Source organism: Oncorhynchus mykiss, chromosome 8 (genome assembly GCF_057628025.1).
Source record: "Oncorhynchus mykiss isolate SJ-2025 chromosome 8, ASM5762802v1, whole genome shotgun sequence".
Lineage (NCBI taxonomy): Eukaryota > Metazoa > Chordata > Actinopteri > Salmoniformes > Salmonidae > Oncorhynchus > Oncorhynchus mykiss.
In genome coordinates, this window is record NC_143029.1 from 4,050,696 (window position 1) to 4,074,019 (window position 23,324).

The 23,324-nt window shown below is 48.0% G+C and overlaps 1 protein-coding gene across 1 annotated transcript; it reads left to right on the forward strand.

The window, feature by feature from the left end:
* Positions 1-245: 245 nt before the first annotated feature.
* Positions 246-22,109, forward strand: rp1l1b (rp1 like 1b). The gene is given in 3 exon segments (XM_090183080.1): positions 246-785; positions 10,940-11,111; positions 12,033-22,109. Coding segments are annotated over 3 exon segments (10,191 nt in total). The 3' UTR covers positions 21,512-22,109.
* The last annotated feature ends 1,215 nt before the right edge of the window (positions 22,110-23,324 follow it).

The window sequence follows — 23,324 nt, forward strand, 5'->3', positions numbered from 1 at the left end:
GACCTTCTTCTCTCTCTTCCTCTCTTCCAGTGTGGGCGAGTGGGAGGAACACAGTTATCATGTGGACCACCAGCCCCTAGACAACCAGCCAGTTAAACCATGACACCCACTTGCCTGCGCTGACCTGCCCCCCCCCCCCCCCCCCCCCCCCGCCCCACCCCCCTCCTCATTTTTCTCTACACACCTTTGTCGAGAGGCGTGGACTAACCGGGAAGTAATAGCAGTCGGACAGGAAGTAAACAAAGATGTCTTCCCACAAGCGCAGATTCCAGTGCTTCGATGCCATCTCGGACGAGGGCGGCCACCACCACCACTCCAAACCCTCGCTCCCCTTCCGGCTGCGTTCTGCCCCCGCGCCTCCCCCCAGGAGAGCCACCCATGGTGGGGAAACCATTCACCAGGAGACCATGGAGGACTGGGGTTGTTACCTGTGTGCCCAGGCCACAGAGGCCAGAGAGGAGGCCCAGAGAGAGGCTCAAAGAGAGGCCCAAAGAGAGGCATCAGCCTGGTACCTCCCTCCGGTCCACCCACACTCCCACCATCACCACCCTCAGCAGTATGTTCGCAGGCGGCCGGTCTGGCCTGAGGAGGTCCCTGCTGAGCCCTCTTGCCAACACCACCACCTCCACAAGAAGGTGGAGCTGGTGAAGAATAGCGACCCCTCTGTTCGGAGGACCATCGTGCTCCATCGCAAGACCCTCCGCAGCCTGAGCCTGTTTCTGGAGGAGCTGTCTGAGTTCATGCAGTACCACATCAGGAAGCTGTACACTCTGGAGGGACGCAAGGTGACACTGTCTTCTTCCTCAACATCCTTAGATATTACCATTCGGTGTGCTAGTTTAGGGTAACTTTAAGTTTTCCCCAAAGTGAAGCGTTGTTTATCGTTAGATGATGAAGCACATAGTGATGGGTAAAAACAGTTAAATATTGGGATGTTATTTTTGATGGTATTCTAATATTGTATTTGCGGCTGGTCGGCTGTACCTGCTCAAAACTCTGGTAAATTTTTCCTTCTGTAGCGTATTAGTGTGTTAAAAAAACCTCAAAAAGTATTATTTTTAAATAGCCAATATGTTTTTCAGCACTTTATTTCCATGCCTGATCAAAACAAATGTTCCCATGGCACACTCTCTTATCCCTCTGCTGCAGACTTATAGTGAGCAATATGTTTGGATCGTAGTATCGTGAATATCGCAATACATATCGTATCAGCACCTAAGTATCATGATAATATTGTATTGTGAAATCCCTGACAATTCCCAAGCCTAGAAACAGATTTTGTTCAGCGGAAGTCTAGCCTTAGAATGGGAGAGCATGGCTAAGGTGCTTTTGTCTAATGTGCTTGTCGCCAAAATAGGTTTGGCTTTCTGTGTGAGTCTGCATTCTTTACCACTAAAAAACGTTTTAGGAAATCAACCGAATTTGTTATGACTGTTTCCAGTCATCACATAAATGATTTTGTTTGGAAAATGTTAGAAGGCAACAGACTGTGGAGACATTACTTTTCTTTGGTAGTTTCTAATATTACCTGTGAGAAGCCCTGGGAGTGTGAGGGTGAAAGAGAGACCTCTAGTGGCAGGAATTATGACCACCATATATTTTACCAAGAGCCAAAGCGGAGTCAAACTGTTATTATGATGCTGAAATTCTAGTTTTCCATTCAGAACATAACTGTATTGATAACAGCATGTGCACCTCAACGTTTTGTTTAGGAAAAGGATGCTTCTTAAAGAGGCAGAGAGATATATCTGGGTTGTTTGGTGACAATCCAGGGGATTCCTGTCTGTAGGCCTTCTACTGTAGCCCCTCCCCTATGTAGCCCCTCCTCTATCAGCTCTATCCTTGTAACCCTTCCCCTATCAGCTCTATCCTTGTAGCCCTTCCCCTATCAGCTCTATCCTTGTAGCCCCTCCCCTATCAGCTCTATCCTTGTAGCCCCTCCTCTATGTAGCCCCTCCTCTATCAGCTCTATCCTTGTAGCCCCTCCCCTATGTAGCCCCTCCTCTATCAGCTCTATCCTTGTAACCCTTCCCCTATCAGCTCTATCCTTGTAGCCCCTCCCCTATCAGCTCTATCCTTGTAGCCCCTCCTCTATGTAGCCCCTCCTCTATCAGCTCTATCCTTGTAGCCCCTCCCCTATGTAGCCCCTCCTCTATCAGCTCTATCCTTGTAACCCTTCGCCTATCAGCTCTATCCTTGTAGCCCCTCCCCTATCAGCTCTATCCTTGTAGCCCCTCCTCTATGTAGCCCCTCCTCTATCAGCTCTATCCTTGTAGCCCCTCCCCTATGTAGCCCTTCCTCTATCAGCTCTATCCTTGTAGCCCCTCCACTATCAGCTCTATCCTTGTAGCCCCTCCCCTATCAGCTCTATCCTTGTAGCCCCTCCCCTATGTAGCCCCTCCTCTATCAGCTCTAACCTTGTAGCCCCTCCTCTATCAGCTCTATACTTGTAGCCCCTCCTCTATCAGCTCTATCCTTGTAGCCCCTCCTCTATCAGCTCTATCCTTGTAGCCCCTCCCCTATCAGCTCTATCCTTGTAGCCCCTCTATCAGCTCTATCCTTGTAGCCCCTCCCCTATTAGCTCTATCCTTGTAGCCCCTCCCCTATGTAGCCCCTCCTCTATCAGCTCTAACCTTGTAGCCCCTCCTCTATCAGCTCTATCCTTGTAGCCCCTCCTCTATCAGCTCTATCCTTGTAGCCCCTCCCCTATCAACTCTATCCTTGTAGCCCCTCCCCTATCAGCTCTATCCTTGTAGCCCCTCCCCTATCAGCTCTATCCTTGTAGCCCCTCCCCTATGTAGCCCCTCCTCTATCAGCTCTATCCTTGTAGCCCCTCCTCTATCAGCTCTATCCTTGTAGCTCCTCCCCTATGTAGCCCCTCCCCTATGTAGCCCATCCTCTATCAGCTATATCCTTGTAGCCCCTCGCCTATGTAGCCCCTCCCCTATGTAGCCCCTCCTTTATCAGCTCTATCCTTGTAGCTCCTCCCCTATGTAGCCCCTCCCCTATGTAGCCCATCCTCTATCAGCTATATCCTTGTAGCCCCTCGCCTATGTAGCCCCTCCTCTATCAGCTCTATCCTTGTAGCCCCTCCACTATCAGCTCTATCCTTGTAGCCCCTCCCCTATCAGCTCTATCCTTGTAGCCCCTCCCCTATGTAGCCCCTCCTCTATCAGCTCTATCCTTGTAGCCCCTCCCCTATGTAGCCCCTCCCCTATGTAGCCCCTCCTCTATCAGCTCTATCCTTGTAGCCCCTCCCCTATGTAGCCCCTCCCCTATGTAGCCCCTCCTCTATCAGCTCTATCCTTGTAGCCCCTCCCCTATCAGCTCTATCCTTGTAGCCCCTCCTCTATCAGCTCTATCCTTGTAGCCCCTCCCCTATCAGCTCTATCCTTGTAGCCCCTCCTCTATCAGCTCTATCCTTGTAGCTCCTCTCTATCAGCTCTATCCTTGTAGCCCCTCCCCTATCAGCTCTATCCTTGTAGCCCCTCCTCTATCAGCTCTATCCTTGTAGCTCCTCTCTATCAGCTCTATCCTTGTAGCCCCTCCCCTATCAGCTCTATCCTATCAGCTCTATAATAAGTGACACCTGAAGGGGGTGGAGACAATAATGAGGACAGGTGAAACAGATCAATGTGTGACAGTGAAGGACATTTCCTGCAACAACAGGGTGTTCAAATTAAGATCCCACATATGTAGCAATGCTTGAGAAGGAGGTTATGAGACTTGTTCACCCGAAGTCAGATGGAAGTGTAATGGTTAGTAATTATGATGTGCTTTAATTGATAAAGATGTTATTACTATGGTACTAGACCTTGAAAGACTATCATTTTCCCATCTTAGATAACTTATTTAAAAATAAGGGAAAGTTGTCAACTATTCAGTAACTATTCATCTTAGTAACTATTAATCTTAGTCAAAACGGAGCTATTTTGAAATAAGCAGGTCAGTGTTGAGAATTCACAGGCAGTAGGAGACCTGGAGTCGCTCAGAAAGGCATCCTCCTCTACAGCAACGATTAATTATCTTCATCTGGGCTACGTGTGACTGTGGATAAAACCATTTATCTGGTTCAACTGCCAGGGTGGTTTTATAGTTAGAAAAATGCACTGTGAGCAATAAACACAACTTAAAACATGTACAATAGAAAAACTAATCTAATAGATCAAATTCAGAGATATTATATAGTAATTTTTACCTTTCACAACATTAAATGTTGGGTCTCAACGACCACTTGGCTTGTATGAACGGGCTTCCTGGGGGTCTATAACCCACACTATTGTTCTGTATACAATTCTGTATGATTGGCAAAACATGACTTGTTGCACATCTGTAATCTTGTTGGGATAGTATTCCATTTCCCAAATAAGTTATTTACACTCTTTACCCAAATTCACACATGTTGTGCAAACTAAGGAAGGTGAGTATAGTCACTGAGTAATGTTGGTGCTAGGTTTGTAAAAAAAAACAATCTGGAACTACTGCTCGCATATTAATATGGAAATTCAACCGGAACCACAGAGTCGAGAGTCGAGAGTCGGGAGTCGGGACTCGGGAGTAGAGTCGGGACTCGGGAGTAGAGTCGGGACTCGGGAGTAGAGTCGGGAGTAGAGTCGGGAGTCGGGAGTAGAGTCGGGAGTCGGGAGTAGAGTCGGGAGTCGGGAGTAGAGACGGGAGTCGGGAGTAGAGTCGGGAGTCGGGAGTAGAGTCGGGAGTCGGGAGTAGAGTCGGGAGTCGGGAGTAGAGTCGGGAGTCGGGAGTAGAGTCGGGAGTCGGTAGTAGAGTCGGGAGTAGAGTCGGGAGTAGAGTCGGGACTCGGGAGTAGAGTCGGGACTCGGGAGTAGAGTCGGGAGTAGAGTCGGGAGTAGAGTCGGGAGTCGGGTCGGGAGTAGAGTCGGGAGTCGGGTCGGGAGTAGAGTCGGGAGTCGGGTCGGGAGTCGTGTCGGGAGTAGAGTCGGGAGTAGAGTCGGGAGTCGGGTCGGGAGTAGAGTCGGGAGTAGAGTCGGGAGTAGAGTCGGGAGTAGAGTCGGGAGTCGGGTCGGGAGTAGAGTCGGGAGTAGAGTCGGGAGTAGAGTCGGGAGTAGAGTCGGGAGTCGGGTCGGGAGTAGAGTCGGGAGTCGGGTCGTGAGTCGGGTCGGGAGTAGAGTCGGGAGTAGAGTCGGGAGTCGGGTCGGTAGTAGAGTCGGGAGTAGAGTCGGGAGTAGAGTCGGGAGTAGAGTCGGGAGTCGGGTCGGGAGTAGAGTCGGGAGTAGAGTCGGGAGTAGAGTCGGGAGTAGAGTCGGGAGTCGGGTCGGGAGTAGAGTCGGGAGTAGAGTCGGGAGTAGAGTCGGGAGTAGAGTCGGGAGTCGGGTCGGGAGTAGAGTCGGGAGTAGAGTTGGGAGTAGAGTCGGGAGTAGACTCGGGAGTCGGGTCGGGAGTAGAGTCGGGAGTCGGGAGTAGAGTCGGGAGTAGAGTCGGGAGTCGGGAGTAGAGTCGGGAGTAGAGTCGGGAGTCGGGAGTCAGGAGTAGAGTCGGGTGTCGGGAGTAGAGTCGGGACTCGGGAGTAGAGTCGGGAGTCGGGAGTAGAGTCGGGACTCGGGAGTAGAGTCGAGAGTCGGGAGTCGGGACTCGGGAGTAGAGTCGGGAGTCGGGAGTAGAGTCGGGACTCGGTAGTAGAGTCGGGAGTCGGGAGTAGAGTCGGGAGTCGGGAGTAGAGTCGAGAGTCGGGAGTAGAGTCGGGAGTAGAGTCGGGAGTCGGGAGTAGAGACGGGAGTCGGGAGTAGAGTCGGGAGTAGAGTCGGGAGTCGGGAGTAGAGTCGGAAGTAGAGTCGGGAGTAGAGTCGGGAGTAGAGTCGAGAGTCGGGAGTAGAGTCGGGAGTAGAGTCGGGAGTCGGGAGTAGAGTCGGGAGTAGAGTCGGGAGTCGGGAGTAGAGTCGGGAGTAGAGTCGGGAGTCGGGAGTAGAGTCGGGAGTCGGAAGTAGAGTCGGGAGTCGGGTCGGGAGTCGGGTCGGGAGTAGAGTCGGGAGTAGAGTCGGGAGTCGGGTCGGGAGTAGAGTCGGGAGTAGAGTCGGGAGTAGAGTCGGGAGTCGGGTCGGGAGTCGAGTCGGGAGTAGAGTCGGGAGTAGAGTCGGGAGTCGGGAGTAGAGTCGGGAGTAGAGTCGGGAGTCGGGTCGGGAGTAGAGTCGGGAGTAGAGTCGGGAGTAGAGTCGGGAGTAGAGTCGGGAGTCGGGAGTCAGGAGTAGAGTCGGGAGTCGGGAGTAGAGTCGGGAGTAGAGTCGGGAGTCGGGAGTAGAGTCGGGAGTAGAGTCGGAAGTCTGGTCGGGAGTAGAGTCGGGAGTCGGGAGTAGAGTCGGGAGTCGGGAGTCAGGAGTAGAGTCGGGTGTCGGGAGTAGAGTCGGGAGTCGGGAGTAGAGTCGGGAGTCGGGAGTAGAGTCGGGAGTCGGGAGTAGAGTCGGGAGTCGGGAGTAGAGTCGAGAGTCGGGAGTAGAGTCGGGAGTAGAGTCGGGAGTAGAGTCGGGACTCGGGAGTAGAGTCGGGAGTAGAGTCGGGAGTAGAGTCGGGAGTAGAGTCGGGAGTCGGGAGTAGAGTCGGGAGTAGAGTCGGGAGTCGGGAGTAGAGTCGGGAGTCGGGAGTAGAGTCGGGACTCGGGAGCAGAGTCGGGAGTAGAGTCGGGAGTAGAGTCGGGAGTCGGGTCGGGAGTCGGGTCGGGAGTAGAGTCGGGAGTAGTCGGGAGTAGAGTCGGGAGTCGGGTCGGGAGTAGAGTCGGGAGTAGAGTCGGGAGTAGAGTCGGGAGTCGGGAGTAGAGTCGGGAGTAGAGTCGGGAGTCGGGAGTCGGGTCGGGAGTAGAGTCGGGAGTAGAGTCGGGAGTAGAGTCGGGAGTCGGGAGTCAGGAGTAGAGTCGGGTGTCGGGAGTAGAGTCGGGAGTAGAGTCGGGAGTAGAGTCGGGAGTCGGGAGTAGAGTCGGGAGTAGAGTCGGGAGTCGGGAGTAGAGTCGGGAGTAGAGTCGGGAGTAGAGTCGGGAGTAGAGTCGGGAGTAGAGTCGGGAGTAGAGTCGGGAGTCGGGTCGGGAGTCGGGTCGGGAGTAGAGTCGGGAGTAGAGTCGGGAGTAGAGTCGGGAGTAGAGTCGGGAGTAGAGTCGGGAGTAGAGTCGGGAGTCGGGTCGGGAGTAGAGTCGGGAGTAGAGTCGGGAGTAGAGTCGGGAGTCGGGAGTAGAGTCGGGAGTAGAGTCGGGAGTAGAGTCGGGAGTAGAGTCGGGAGTGGAGTCGGGAGTAGAGTCGGGAGTAGAGTCGGGAGTCGGGAGTAGAGTCGGGAGTAGAGTCGGGAGTCGGGAGTAGAGTCGGGAGTAGAGTCAGAGGTCAGGAGTAGAGTCAGAGGACAGAAGTAGAGTCAGCGGTCAGGAGTAGAGTCAGAGGACAGAATTAGAGTGAGAGGTCAGAAGTAGAGTGAGAGGTCAGGAGTAGAGTGAGAGGTCAGGAGTAGAGTAAAAGGTCAGGAGTACAGTCAGGAGTAGCGTCCGGGTGGAGTCGGCATTAGAGTCGGCAGTAGGGTCGACAGTAGTGTGTGTACTTGGTCAAATAAATTCCTAGCTTAATGGTGTACTATTATGGATTATACCTTTATAACACCTTCCAGTCGGGAAGTCTGGTGAGGTCTCCAGTCTCTGTCTGGTGAGGTACCCAGTCTCTGTCTGGTGAGTTACCCAGTCTCTGTCTGGTGTGGTCCCCAGTCTCTGTCTGGTGTGGTCCCCAGTCTCTGTCTGGTGAGGTCTCCAGTCTCTGTCTGGTGAGGTCTCCAGTCTCTGTCTGGTGTGGTTCCCAGTCTCTGTCAGGTGAGGTACCCAGTCTCTGTCTGGTGTGGTCCAGTCTCTGTCAGGTGAGGTACCCAGTCTCTGTCTGGTGTGGTCCCCAGTCTCTGTCTGGTGTGGTCCCCAGTCTCTGTCTGGTGAGGTCTACAGTCTCTGTCTGGTGAGGTCTACAGTCTCTGTCTGGTGAGGTACCCAGTCTCTGTCTGGTGAGGTACCCAGTCTCTGTCTGGTGAGGTACCCAGTCTCTGTCTGGTGTGGTACCCAGTCTCTGTCTGGTGAGGTCTCCAGTCTCTGTCTGGTGAGGTCTCCAGTCTCTGTCTGGTGTGGTTCCCAGTCTCTGTCAGGTGAGGCACCCAGTCTCTGTCTGGTGTGGTTCCCAGTCTCTGTCAGGTGAGGTACCCAGTCTCTGTCTGGTGTGGTTCCCAGTCTCTGTCAGGTGAGGCACCCAGTCTCTGTCTGGTGTGGTTCCCAGTCTCTGTCAGGTGAGGTACCCAGTCTCTGTCTGGTGTGGTTCCCAGTCTCTGTCTGGTGAGGTACCCAGTCTCTGTCTGGTGTGGTTCCCAGTCTCGGTCTGGTGAGGTATCCAGTCTCTGTCTGGTGAGGTCTCCAGTCTCTGTCTGGTGTGGTCCCCAGTCTCTGTCTGGTGTGGTCCCCAGTCTCTGTCTGGTGAGGTCTACAGTCTCTGTCTGGTGAGGTACCCAGTCTCTGTCTGGTGAGGTACCCAGTCTCTGTCTGGTGTGGTACCCAGTCTCTGTCTGGTGAGGTCTCCAGTCTCTGTCTGGTGAGGTCTCCAGTCTCTGTCTGGTGAGGTCTCCAGTCTCTGTCTGGTGTGGTCCCCAGTCTCTGTCTGGTGTGGTCCCCAGTCTCTGTCTGGTGAAGTGCCCAGTCTCTGTCTGGTGTGGTATCTAGTCTCTGTGGTCCCCAGTCTCTGTCTGGTGTGGTCCCCAGTCTCTGTCTGGTAAGGTCCTCAGTCTCTGTCTGGTGTGGTATCTAGTCTCTGTGGTCCCCAGTCTCTGTCTGGTTAGGTCCCCAGTCTCTGTCTGAGGTCCCCAGTCTCTGTCTGGTGAGGTGCCCAGTCTCTGTCTGGTGTGGTATCTAGTCTCTGTGGTCCCCAGTCTATGTCTGGTTTGTGCCCAGACTCTTTCTGAGGTCTCCAGTCTCTGTCAGGTGAGGTGCCCAGTCTCTGTCTTGTGTGGTACCCAGTCTCTGTCAGGTCAGGTTCCCAGTCTCTGTCTGGTGTGGTCCCCAGTCTCTGTCTGGTGAGGTCTCCAGTCTCTGTCTGGTGTGGTCCCCAGTCTCTGTCTTGTGTGGTACCCAGTCTCTGTCTGGTGTGGTTCCCAGACTCTTTCTGGAGAGGTCTCCAGTCTCTGTCTGGTGTGGTCCCCAGTCTCTGTCTTGTGTGGTACCCCCAAGCATCTGTGTTCTCTTGTCTGTAGTAACGCCTTCCTGCTTTGCCTCAACTCGTCCTCGGGCTGCTGAGCCGTGCTTGGTGACAAACAGAATGCACAGTCACCTCAGCGGAGGGGGACTAGGAGATTATCCTGGGTTAGGATGATAATATGGTTAGTGGCCAGCCAGACCGACCCTCCACACAGCCCTTGCTGCTGCTGCAGGGATGTGTTAGCATCACTACCAGGGCAGAGTCACTAAAGTGGTTTAAAACAGGGAAAGCACCCTCTCATCTGTGTTTCCTTGTTTGGGAATTATTTGATGAGAATTTGAAAGAAAAGAAAATCCTGCACACTGTGCTTGCCAGTATCACTTACCTTAAAGTGTTATGGATGCAAGTCAATATTGAGTTGGTCTAAACTAATTTTGTCCTGGACTGAACAAACCTTATTTGATATATCAGACTTCCCCTCGTGATTAGCATGAGCTGATTACAATATCAGAATATCAGAATGCTGTTTTAATTATTATCTTAAATCGTAGTATGGGAGAAAATTAAGATTGCAAATGTTTATGTTTCCTCAGCTTGGTAACATCTTCATGTTGTTCATGGCTTTAATCCATTATGACCGGCTGGTAGGCTAGCGGCTGGTAGGCTAGCGGCTGGTAGGCTAGCGGCTGGTAGGCTAGCGGCTGGTAGAATAGTGGCAGGTAGCCAAGCGTTAGGTAGGCTAGCGGCAGGTAGCCAAGCGGCAGGTAGGCTAGCGGCAGGTAGCCAAGCGGCAGGTAGGCTAGCGGCAGGTAGCCAAGCGGCAGGTAGGCTAGCGGCAGGTAGCCAAGCGGCAGGTAGGCTAACGGCAGGTAGCCAAGCGGCAGGTAGGCTAGCGGCAGGTAGCCAAGCGGCAGGTAGGCTAGCGGCAGGTAGCCAAGCTGCAGGTAGGCTAGCGGCAGGTAGCCAAGCGGCAGGTAGGCTAGCGGCAGGTAGCCAAGCGTTAAGTAGGCTAGCGGCAGGTAGCCAAGCGGCAGGTAGGCTAGCTGCAGGTAGCCAAGCGGCAGGTAGGCTAGCGGCAGGTAGGCTAGCGGCAGGTAGCCTAGCGGCAGGTAGCCAAGCGGCGGGTAGCCAAGCGGCAGGTAGGCTAGCGGCAGGTAGCCAAGCGGCAGGTAGGCTAGCGGCAGGTAGTCTAGCGGCAGGTAGTCTAGCGTTTAAAGTGTTGGGCCAGTAACCGAAAGGTTGCTAGATTGAATCCCCGAGCTGACAAGGTAAAACATGTGTCGTTCTGCCCCTGAACAAGGTAGTTAACCTACTTTACCTCGGTAGGCCTTCATTGTAAATAAGAGTTTGTTCTTAATAAGTGACTTGCCTAGTTAAATTTAAAAAAATTATGGCCTTAGTTCTTAGCCATATCCTGTACCTTTACTTAACCATATGGCCAAGGTTCAGCTAGCATTCTTTAACGCTTTATTCTTGGGTACTGATACTGTGGTACTGATATCATTTTTTACATCCTTTAACATACAGCTTTTGTGATACTATATATATGTGTGTGTGTGTGTGTTTATGTAAGTATTATTCATACATGTTTGTCTCATTGAGATCAAAATGTCTTGCTTGAGAAACTGGCCAATCTCAATTTAGGTCATAGCTGATTTTTGACTAACTCTCTGTTTCAGTTTCCTTGTCTAGGAACCTGTCTGTCCTCTATTAGTCTGCTTATCTACAGTAAAACATTTTGTTCACCTGGCTCTCTGTGTGTTTCTTTGTGTCAGATCGACAGTGTTCGGGGTCTCCTGCAGTGCCCCAGTGTGTTGATTTGTGTGGGCCGTGAGCCCTCCCACCCCATCCTTCTGGAGAACTTCCGGAAAAACTCAGATGACAAACTTCCACGACTGAGGCCGAGGTCACTGGGACGCTCCAGCATGGCCAGCGAAGGACAGGAGAGTAAGAAAAATGGTATGACTATATAAATCAATCAATAAATCACTCAAGCATATCAATCAATCAAACAAATTGATTTAGAATGCCCCTTTTTTATGTCAGCAGCTGTCATCAAATACTTACAAACCAACACATACAATTTCTCAAAATCTTTATTTATGTAATTTCAAAAAAAAAATTCTACAAATAGACTGCTATTATGGTAAGCAAAGACATCACTGTGCTGGCCATTTGATACTGTATATACTGATTGTATAAAACATTAAGAACACCTGCTCTTTCCATGACAGACTGACCAGGTGAATCCAGGTGAAAGATATGATCCCTTATTTATGTCACTTGTTAAATCCACTTCAATCATTGTAGATGAAGGGGGAGGAGACGGGTTAAAGAAGGATTTTTTAAGCCTTGAGACAATTGAGACATGGATTGTCAGAGGGTGAATGAGCAAGACAAATGATTTAAGTGCCTTTGAACGGGGTATGGAAGTAGGTGCCAGGCGTACCAGTTTGTGTCAAGAACTGCGACGCTGCTGGGATTTTCATGCTCAACAGTTTCCTGTGTATCAAGAATGGTCCACCGCCCAAAGGACATCTAGCCAACTTGATACAATTGTGATAATTATTGGAGCCAACATGGCCAGCATCACTGTGGAACACTATCGACACCTTGTAGGGTCCATATCCCGACAAATTGAGGCTATTCCGAAGGCAAAAGTGTGATGTGCAACTCAATATTAAGAAGGCGCTCCTAATGATTTGGTCTAATGTTTAACTCATTATTGACATTCAGCAACATATCTGCTAATTCTTGTAACAACTGTCTGAACTTGTTTTACTGGAAAATGTAGACTTCCTCATCGTCAAGCTTCTTGTAAACCGATGACTGATAATTTATATTTCTTTCTGCTTGTCACTTCTACAGGCGGTTTAGGACTTGAGGCAAAGAAAAGTGTCATCCACTTAAGATCTGAATTCAGCAACCGGTCAGCCAGGCATTCCATATCATCGGACAAATCACTCCCACCAATCAACTCTACATCCCCAGCCCACGTAGGCCCATGCCCTCATTCAAGTGAAGGCTTGATGGAAGACGACATCGAGAAAAGGGTATTAGTCAACAAAGATGGCAGCTTGTCAATGGAAATGAAAGTGCGTTTCCGACTACTGAATGACGAGACGCTGCATTGGTCCACACAAGTAAAGAAGTCAGTAGGAACGAACAATGAATACCTCCAAGGATACCATGATAACTGCTCTCTACAGCAGAGTAGTGTGGAAAGCTGTTCCGAGTCGGAGCCCCTTTCACCAGGCCAGGCCTACATCACCAAACTGCACCAGAAGCATCTGGACGTCCCTCACTGTCAGCACTGCTGTGGCCACTGCCAGGACAATGAGATCAGGAAGACCTATATTGCGGGGGGACAGAGGACTGTCCGCCACGTCACCTCCTCCAGCTCCAGTGCCTCCTCACACACCTTTGTACGTAAAGAAGGATCAGTGGAGACTATGTCCAGTGAGGAGATCACCGAGCACGTGGTGGAGAAGACTGCTTGCTTTCAGCAGACTGTGGAGGAAGGGGGCGACTCCACGGTGGAGTACTGCACCTTCAACCGCGGCTGCAGCAGGAGCGAAGTGCACTCGACAACAACGTCCGCCAAGAGTAGGACTAGGGTTTCCACTGAGGACAAGAGCAAGAGCCTTGGCATGAATGAATGCATTGACATTACAACCCAGGCACCAGATAAAAATGAGCCTACAGCTGACAGTTCATCCTCCGCTCCCTCCAAGGAGTCTCAGAGTGAGGTCAGCGTCAAGATCACTGATGCAGAGGAAGAGGATCGGCCTGTGTCTGCTGTTAGTCTTTCCTCCCAGATCCTGGCATCGCTCAGTGAAGACCAGGACGATGAGGAAGACAGTCTTCCACCAAGTATTTCGAGAGCGTGTGCATGTTCTCAGAATAGTAATGCAGAGGAAGAGGAACCCACTAGAATTTCTGTTTTGAACTCACCCATAGCAACACCTATGCAACATTTATCTCCCAGGCCTCCGAGTAGCAAGGCATCCTCTGTGCGCTCTACCAAGTCCAAGAAATCAACCAAAGTTGTGTCTCTGGCACCATCAAATGGACAAGATGACCAAGAATCAAAAAAGTGTGAAGGATCTGATGAAGCAGTAGAAACAATGGAAGCTGACAAAGAAAATGCTGAAACTGCAGTAGAAGAAGAGAGTCAAGAAGCAAACCCTTCAGAGGACACTGAAAACAAAGACCCAGAAACAAAGGAGAGAGCAAAGTCTGCCAAATCAAATGTCTCTACCAGATGTAGGAAGTCCAACGTTGGGGAGAAAGGAGTTAATTCAGGAGAGCAATCATCAAGTGCCATGTCAGTCAAATCAAATGCCTCAGCAAAGTCAAGGAAGTCCAATGTTTCAGCTGTAGAAGACGTAGATTTACAGGAACATCCAACAGACAAAATATCCTCAAGTGTCTCAACAAGATCTCAGTCCAAAATGTCCGAAGCTGAAGAAAACGTTACACCTGAAGAATACGCAAAAACAGCATTAAGTGCTTTGTCAGTTAAATCTAACGCCTCAAGAAAGTCCAAAGTTTCTCATGTTCCCGCTGAAGAAAAAGCAGAAGAGGAACTGGAAGAAACTGAAGAGAGAGCAGCTAGTGCGATGTCTTCTATGTCTAACGTTTCTGCAACATCAAAGTCCAAGGTTTCTGAACTTTGTGTCAAAGAAACCGAAAGAGCATCCAGTGTTATGTCTGCCAAGTACAATATGTCAGCAAGACACAAGAAATACGACGTTTCTGATGATCCCGATGCAGAATACAATCAAACTCTTCCAGCTGAGGAAAATGGAGAAGAGGATTTGGAAAAGTCTGAAGAGAGAGCACCTAGTGCTATGTCAGCTAATTCTAATGTTTCTGCAAAATCAAAGAAAACGAAGGTTTCTCAACTTTGTGTTGACGATGACAGATCATCCAGCGCCATGTCTTCTAAGTACAACCGGTCCGCAAGACACAAGAAATACTATGTTCCTTATGATCCCGCTGGAGAAGAGGATCAACCTGAGGAGAGAGCACCTAGCGCCATGTCTGCTAAGTACAACCGGTCAGGAAGATATGAGAAATACTATGTTTCTAAAGAAAAAGAGGATCAAACTGAAGAGAGACCATCGAGTGGTATGTCTGCTACGTCCAATGGTTCTGAAGCACCTGCTGAGGAAAACGCAGAAGCAGAGGAGGAAACAGCTGGAGAAGGTCCAGAGGAGGAAACAGCTGGAGAAGATCCAACTGGAGAGAAAGCAGAAGAGGTAGAAGAAACAGAGGGTGTTCCCGCTGAACAAACTGATGAATCTGAGCATGAAACGGAAGCTAAGTCAGCTAAGTCTAATGTCTCTACCAGATCAAAGAAGACCAATGTTTCTCTATTTTGCGTTGAAGAAACTAAGAGATCATCCAGCGCTATGTCTTGTAAGTACAACCGATCATCAAGATTCAATAAATACTATGTTTCTGATGAAACTGAAAATAGATCAGCTATGTCTGATAAATCCAATATTTCTGATGATCCTTCTGAAGACAACGCAGAAGACGAATTTGGGAAAACTGAGGAGAGAGCACCTAGTGCTATATCTGCTAAGTCTAATGTCTCAGCAAGATCGAGGAAATCTAAAGCTGCCGAGGAAGACACTGAGGAGGGAGCTGAAGAAAGTGCAGAAACTGAGGTAGCAGAAGAAACAGAAAACAGAGCTCCCAGTGCTAGGTCTTTTAAGTCCAATGTTTCTGCAAGATCAGCGATGTCTAAATCTTCTGAAGATCCTCCCGAGGAAAACGAAGACAAGGAATTGGAAGAAATTAAAAAGAGACAACCTAGTGCTAAGTCAGTTAAGTCCAATGTTTCTGCAAAATCAAAGAAGTCAAAGGTTTCTCAACTTTGTCCTGAAGAGGAAACTGAAGAGCGACCACCCAGCGCTTTGTCTGGTAGGTCTGCTGTGTCGGCAAGATGCAAGAAATCAAAAGCTTCTGAAGTTCCTGCTGATGACAACCATGAAAATGAAATAGGTGAAACTGGAGAGAGGTCACCTTGTGCTATGTCTGTTAAGTCCGAAGTTGCAGCTGAAGAAACTGCTGAACCTAAGGATGAAACAGAGGATCGAGGTCCCAGTGCTATGTCAGCCAAGTCAGCTAAGTCTAATGTTTCAGCAAGATCAAACAAATCCAAAGCTTCTGAAATCCCTGCTGTAGAAGAGGATCCATTTAAAGAGAGAGCACCCAGCAGCATGTCTGCTAAATCTAATGTTTCTACAAGACATGTGAAGCCTAAAGCTTCAGAAGTTCTTCCTGTGGAAAATGGAGATGAAGAATTGGAAGACGTTGAAGAGAGAGCACCCAGTGTCATGTCTGGCAGATCAGCTAAGTCTAATGTTTCTGCAAAATCAAAGAGGTCCAAGGTTTCTGAACTTTGTGTCAAAGAAACTGAGAGACCATCCAGCTCTATGTCTGCTAAGTACAATATGTTAGCAAGACACAAGAAATATGACATTTCTGATGATCCCGCTGCAGAACAGGATCAAACCGAGGAGAGAGCAGCTAGTGCTATGTCAGCCAAGTCAAATGCTTTAGCAAGATCAAAAAAATCTAAAACTTCTGAAGTTACAGCTGAGGAAACTGTTGACCTTGAAAACCAAACAGAATATGCTACTGCCAAAGTGAAGGCACGAGAGGATGTAAAGGAAACTGAAGAGAGAGCGCCTAGTGCTATGTCAGCTAAATCAAATGTCTCAGCAAGATCTAAAAGGTCAAAAGTTTCAGTTATTGAACCTGACCATGAAACAGAGGAGCGAGCACTCAGAGCTGTATCTGCTAAGTCACATTCATCTGCAAGATCAAGGAAGTCCAAAGTTTTTGAAGTAAATTCTATAGAAAAAGCTGAAGAGCAAGTAGAGGAAAATGTGGTGAATGCACCAAGTGCTGTATCTGCTAAGTCTGCAAAGTCAGCTAGGACCAATGCATCAGACAAATCTAACTGCATTTACTGTAGCTCCAAACCGAAAGATAGTACAACTGCTGAAGTGGCTGAGAGACCTAAAAGCAACATGTCCAACGTGTCTTCCCATCTACAAGTCAAAGGACAAAAGGACAAAAACAATAAGGATGACGCAAAAAGTGACAAAGGGAGTGACATTTCAAGAAAGACAAACAGGTCAAATAAGACTGCCAGTAGAGATCATGTGGACACTCCCAGACCTAACTCTGTTGCGTCAGAGAGTTGTCTCACTCCTTCCCCACCAGAGTGCCCACCAACCCCCAGAAAAATCCAACGACCTGTTATTTTACTTGGTGGCTCAAGTGACAGTAATAAGTCACATGCAGCATATCCAGTGGAAGAGAACTCTAACATCTCATGCAATGGCCCCTTGGAAGTGACAGACAACAAAAGTGACAAGAGTGGCAAGTGCAAACAGAGGAAAGGGGTTCCCTTACTCAGTTTCTCCCGACAGCGGCCGGAAGGAGAAGTCTCTGAGCTGGTTCCCTCCAATCTACCAAACGCCTCTCCAACAGAGGTGGTGAATGAGTGGCTTAAGAAAATACCGTCTGACAGTGCGATGTACGACATTGGGGACGAATTCAGTGACAGAGGCCATTCACCAGAAGAACTACCGCAAAAGGAAAAACCAAAAGAGGATATTGACACCATTGCTGAGTGTGAAACTCAAAACGAAAAAAAGGAAGAGCTCAAAGAGACAGTGGTCAACCATGTGGCTGACAGTGAGGAGCCAGTGGAGACCACACCAGAGATCCCACCAGAGACCCCACCAGAGACCCCACCAGAAACCCCACCAGAAGACACTCACCCCTGCACCGCTCCACAGGAAGAGGTATCAAAGAGCTTTCACTCCTCAGTTCAGGTGATGAAAGTCCTGTTGAATCCCAAGCTTGACCGGTGTAACAGTTTACCGGAAGTTTCCCCAGTGTACGGACGTAAACTGAGCACCTCAGCCAGAGGTCTCCTGGATTGCCTCGCAAAGCTGCAGTTGATAGACTTTGATCCCAACCACGATGCAAACGCCAAGGACACAAGGTACAGAGAGCTAATGAACATCCTCCAGTCCCTCTGGTTGTGCGACCCAGCAGAAGGTGGAAAGTCACAGCAGAATGGCTGTGATCAACACTCTGTGGACGGTGATGGGAAAGCAAGGTCGTCCTCTGGGGTGGATGTCAGCAGTGGCTCAACAGGCTCAGGTAAGAGTTCAGGCCGTGTGGCTCAGGCAACGAACGCAGAGGGGGAAGCGTTGGTGAAGGTACAAGAAGTTGATGAAATGGCACAGAAAGATGAAAGCCCAGAGTGCTCAGCACCAATGTCTGATACAGCCACTCCGGGCATAGCCAGTCGGGTGCAATGGACCCCCGAAGAAGGAGGAGAAGGAGCAATAGCAGTGGAGGAAGAGAAACAAAAAGATGAAGACGTCCCGGAGTCTGATGACACCATTAGAAATGAAAGTCTGAGAGAATTACCAGAAACACCCCCGTCTTCCAATAAGAGCTCAGACCCGCTAGAGGACACAAGCTCTGGCTCTCCTCCATCTGTCCAAAGGGCACAACTAGCCAAAAAGGTTTCCCTGGATCCTGATCCTGTCTGGGTCTTGAAGTTACTGAACAAACTAGAGAAGCAGTTCATGACACATTATATGGATGCCATGGCTGAGTTCAAGGTTCGCTGGAACTTGGACAACAACGAACAGCTCAATGCTATGATAGCTGAACTGAAAGACGATGTGAGGAGGAGAATACAACTAAGCATCGACAGGGAACTGAGGAAGATCCACGGTCGGGCTGGAAGACCAAGACCACCCAAAGAAGCCTTGTCACGAGAATCAAATTCACAAACAGAGACAAGGCGAAGAAGACTGAAAGTTGTGCGTGACCAGTCCATTGATAACCGGGTTGATAAAAGTGAGGATGCAACCTGCACTTCCTTCAGTGACCAACGGAGTGATGATGAATATTGCCCTTGTGAAGCATGTTTACAAAAGAAACTGGAATTGGGGCCACTGCTTCCTGCAGAAGTCCTGCATACTGCACCAGTCATGATGGCTTTTGATCTAAAGTCAATTCTTCAGTTGAAAAGGGAACCTACTCCAAAGACCCAAGAAGCTGATGTTACAGATGACACTGAAACGGTGGTAGTGAAAGCTGGCATTACACATGTTTTTGATTTAAAGTCAATTCTCCAGTTGAAAAAGGACAGTCCACCACAGATACAAGTAGAAGTCAATGTTGCAGATGAGACTGAAGGTATGGATGAAGCCAAAGCAGCGGAAACTCTTGTTGAAAATGTTATCAATGGGGCTAAGAAGGAGATGAAGGAATCACAACAAAAAGATGCTGAAATGGGTCACAAAGCTGAGACAGCAGAATCTGATGTAGAAGTGACAGCTGAAGGTGAAGCAATAGAAGAGGGGGGAGCTGAAACAGATACTGCTGAAGATGAAGCAGATGAAGAAGAAACTGAGGAAGCTGAGACAGCAGCTGAGGAAGCAGAGGGAAAGGTGGATGCTGAATCAAAGAATACTGAAGCTGAGATAGAGGAAGCAGAAGAGAGTGGTAAAGCAGAGGCAGCAGTGTGTTATGAAGCCGGAGAAGAGGAGGAAGTCGAAGCAGAGACAGCTGAAGATGAAACATTGGAAGAAGAAACTTCTGAAGCAGAAACAGCAGCTAATAATGAAGCGGCAGGAGAAGAGGAGGAAGCTGAAGCAGAAACAGCAGAAGCAGAGACAGCAGAAGATGAAGCGGGAGAAGAAGAAATTGCTGAAGGAGAGACAGTAGCTGATGACGAAACAGCAGGAGAAGAAGAGGCAGCTGAAGAAGACACTGCAGGAGAGGAAGAAGTTGAAGTAGAAACAGGAAAAGATGAAGATGCAGAAGAAGAAACTGATAAAGTTATAGCAGCAGGATCAACCCCAGGAGAAGAGGAGAGCACTGAAGCAGCTGATAATAAAATGTCAGGAAAGGAGCAATCTGAAGCTGAAACTGCAGAGGCAGAGACAGCTGATGTAACAGCAGAAGAAGATGAGACTGCGGAAGTAGAGGCAGCTGAAGAGGAGACTGCAGGAGACGAGGAGAGTGCTGAGGCAGAGACAGCGGGAGATGAAGCAGGACAGGAGGAGACTGCTGAGGCAGAGACTACAGATGATGGAACAGCAGGAGAAGAGACTGCTGAAGTAGAATCAGCTGAAGAGGAGACTGCAGGAGACGAGGAGAGTGCTGAGGCAGAGACTACAGATGATGGAACAAGAGGAGAAGAGACTGCTGAAGTAGAAGCAGCTGAAGAGGAGACTGCAGGAGACGAGGAGAGTGCTGAAGCTGAAACAGCTGGAGATGAAACTGCCAAAGAAGAGGAGGATGCTGAAGTAGAGACAGCCGACGAGGAAACTGCAGAAACTGAAACAGTTGAAAATGAAACAGTTGAAGGGGAGGAGGATGCTGAATCTGAGGCAGCAGAAGAGGAAGCTGCCAGAGACGAAGACACAGTGGAGGCAGAGGCAGAAACCAATGATGATGCAGCAGGGGAAGAGGAGATTGCTAAAGCTGAGACTGCAGACGGTGAGACACCTGGAGAAGATGAAACAACAGGGCACGAGTCCTCAGAAAATGAAACAACTGGCGATGAGTCGGCCGAAATTGAAACAACTGGAGACGAATCGGCACCAGCTGAAACTGCAGGAGAAGGGACAGCTGACGATGAAACAGCAGGAGAGGAGGAGAGTGCTGAAGCTGAAACAGCTGAGGGAGAAGAGCAGACAGCCGGAGATGAAACTGGAAGAGATGAGAATGAAAACGCAGGAGAAGAATCGTCAGAAGCTGAGGCATTTGAAGACGAAGCAGCAACTAAAAGGGCTGAGGAGAATGTAGAAAAGGGGGAGGATGAAACAGCAGAGGATAAAGAGCCTGTAGTTGAATCAAACATTGAGGAGACGGATTGTCAGGATGACGTATCGGAGATAAAAGCAGACGACGAGGCGGAGGAGGGAGAAACGACAGACCAAGATATGGTTCCGGAGGAGACAGGAACAGAACAAGAAGATGATGCAAATGCAGGAGACAATGTAGGAAACGAGGCAGAAGAAGCAAAGACAAACATGGAAAAAAAAAATGGAAGCCAAGACCAAGCCGAGAACGTTGTAGAGGGGTCTGAAAAAGATGAAGAAGTGGAAACTACAGAGGGCAATGAGACAGCCAATGAAGAGGATTGCTGCGGAAACTTTGGGTACTCAGCCGACGGAGAGGATGAAGCTGAGGATGAGTCTGAGTTGGAAATATCAACAGATGAGGGAGAACAATCAGAGGTACCAGCTATAGGGGAGGACAACATGAAGGAAACTGTTGAGGAAACTCCAATGACCTCATTCGATGCCTTGGCCAGAGCAGAGTACTCTGAAGACAGTGCTTACGCCGATGTTGAGGATTCAGAGACTGACGGTAACAACGAGGAGTCAGAAGCACAAGAGGACAAACCAGAAGAGGAGGAGGGTGATATCTCAGCAGAGGCTCAGGCTGAGCTTCATGTTGAAGAGACTCTAGTTGAGGAGCTGCAGGAGGAGGAGAAGGAGGAGGAGACTCCAGTTGAAGAGACTCCTGTTGAGGAGTTGCAGGAGGAAGCAGAGGAGGAAGCTGAGGAGATGGAAGAAGTTGAAATGGAGGAAGTTGAGGAAACTCCTATTGAGGAGCTGAAGGAAGAAGCTGAGGAGGAGCAGGCTGAAGTGGAGGAGGAGGCTGAGGAGGATGCAGCTGAAGATGATGCTGCTGAGGAGGAGCAGGAAGAAGATGAGGAGCAGCAGGAAGCAGCTGAGGAGGAAACTACTGAAAATGAGGCCTCTGATGAGGAAGAGCAGGAGGAAGGGGTGGAGGAGCCGGAAGTTGAAGAGATTGAGGAAGCTGAGGAAGATACTGCTGAAAACGACGATGCTGTTGAGGAAGATCCAGCTGATGAGGGGGATGACATCACAAGCAAAGGACAGTCTGAAGACGACAGTGATAGTGGTGGACCTTCTGGGACATCTAATAAAAGCCTACGTGGTCAACCCACCAAGTCTTCCATGGAATCACAACAAGGCTCACTGGACAAAGTCCTGGATGAAGAGGCAGAGACAAAATCCAACAGCGAGAAGAGTTCACAGATAGGTTCACGTGAAAGGTCGGGCCACCACCTCTCTGTGAAGAGCAACCAGATGTACCCTACAGACACAGAGGACGAAAGCAGGGTGTCAGAATGCACAGAGGCAGTCAGCGAAGTCCTCGAGCGACAAGTCGTTCACCCAAAGAAGAAGACTCCGAAGAAGTCTCCAGCAAGATCTGTAAAGTCAAGCAAGGCCAAGTAAAGAGACATTGATTAATACCATATTGATTTATAAAACTTCCAACTACTGCTGCTGCTTAGTAATAACTTAATCAAATAATGATCAAAGCACTTTATTTCAATAAAGTTTCAATAAACTCGTCACATGACACAGGACAGTTAAGAAAAAGGGATGCTTTAAAACTTGAAATATGCACGCTGAAATTAGTGGTATTCTCTGTTAAATTCACACGACAGAAAATATATATGTATTTTTTTTTCTGGAAGATTATTGACATTTCTTTTTTTACAAACATCGTTTTACATTTATTAGTATTAGTGCAATAATCATATACAACTGTAATGAATAGAATAAAGAATTATTCAAATAAATGTTTCGACTCAGTTAAAAAGCCCTAAGGAGTTTTGCAAGTAATGAACTACAAAATGAGCAATAGTTATATACAATATGTATATTTGAAACTTGAATGTAAAAAGAACAATAAATCTATTTTGTTGATATTTTAGGATAATATATATATTACATTTTTTTGGCAACATTCTTTGTCGCCTGTTTATGAACAAATCTCAGGTAGTTGGAATCTATACATTCCAAATGTACGTATGAAAGAGATCATATACAATACCAGTCAAAGCTTTGGACACTCCTACTCATTCAAGGGTTTTTCTTTATTTTTTCTATTTTCTACATTGTAGAATAATAGTGAAGACATCACAACTATTAAATAACACATATGGAATCATGTAGTAACCAAAAAAGTGTTAAACAAATCTAAATATATTTTATATTTTATATTATTCAAAGTAGCCACCCAAAGCTGTCATCATTCCGTGTGACTACATCATGAAGCTGGTTGAGAGAATGCCAACCGTGTGCAAAGCTGTCATCAAGGCAAAGGGTGGCTACTATAAAGAATCTAAAATAGAAAATATATTTAGATTTATTTAACACTTTTTTTTTGTTACTACATGATTCCATAAAATGTGTTATTTCATAGTTTTGATGTCTATTAATCTACAATGTAGAAAATAGAAAAATAAAGAAAAACCCTTGAATGAGTAGGAGTGTCCAAACCTTTTTGACTGGTACTGCATGTGTATTTGACTTTAAATTAGGCTACTGTGGCTTCAAATGTATAAAATTAACATAATATGAGATAATATATATTTTTCTAGATGAAATTGCACTTGTTTTGACAGCCACATTAATAATAGCCTTTAATTAAATATTAAATATTAATAATAGCCTACACTTTGTGACAGTATATACTACTCTGCTATGGAAACATGTAGTTGATCAACAGTATTAAAATTATATATTTTTTATTCTATTAAATTAATTTAAAGATGGCATATAGATGGCATATATATATATGTATATTTTATAGAGTGTTTGTACCAGGTGATGTTATGGAAACTTCAATGTTTCCCCATATGTTTGATCCAAATGTTGGATTGTTTTGTTCTTTATGTATCCCCTATTCAAATATTATATATTTTCTTAGTTGTACAGATGTTGACAATGTAAATCGTAATACGCTGAATATACTGATAACGTTTATGAAATAAAATATACTTATGAAAAGTTCATTCATTCATTCATTTATTGAACATTTTATACAGTTTACTTTTCTCTGCGTTCACTATGGAACACTATGGAATACAGAGTAAGACTCTCTCTGTGAATACTCACAATATGACACGGTCGAAGTCACCGGTCTTCTAGCCATCGCCACTCCACCTTTCATATTCCATTTGTTTTGTCTTGTTTTCCCGCACACCTGGTTCACATTCCATCATCAGACTAAATGTATATTTCCCTCTGTTTCCCCATGTCTGTGTGTGGAATT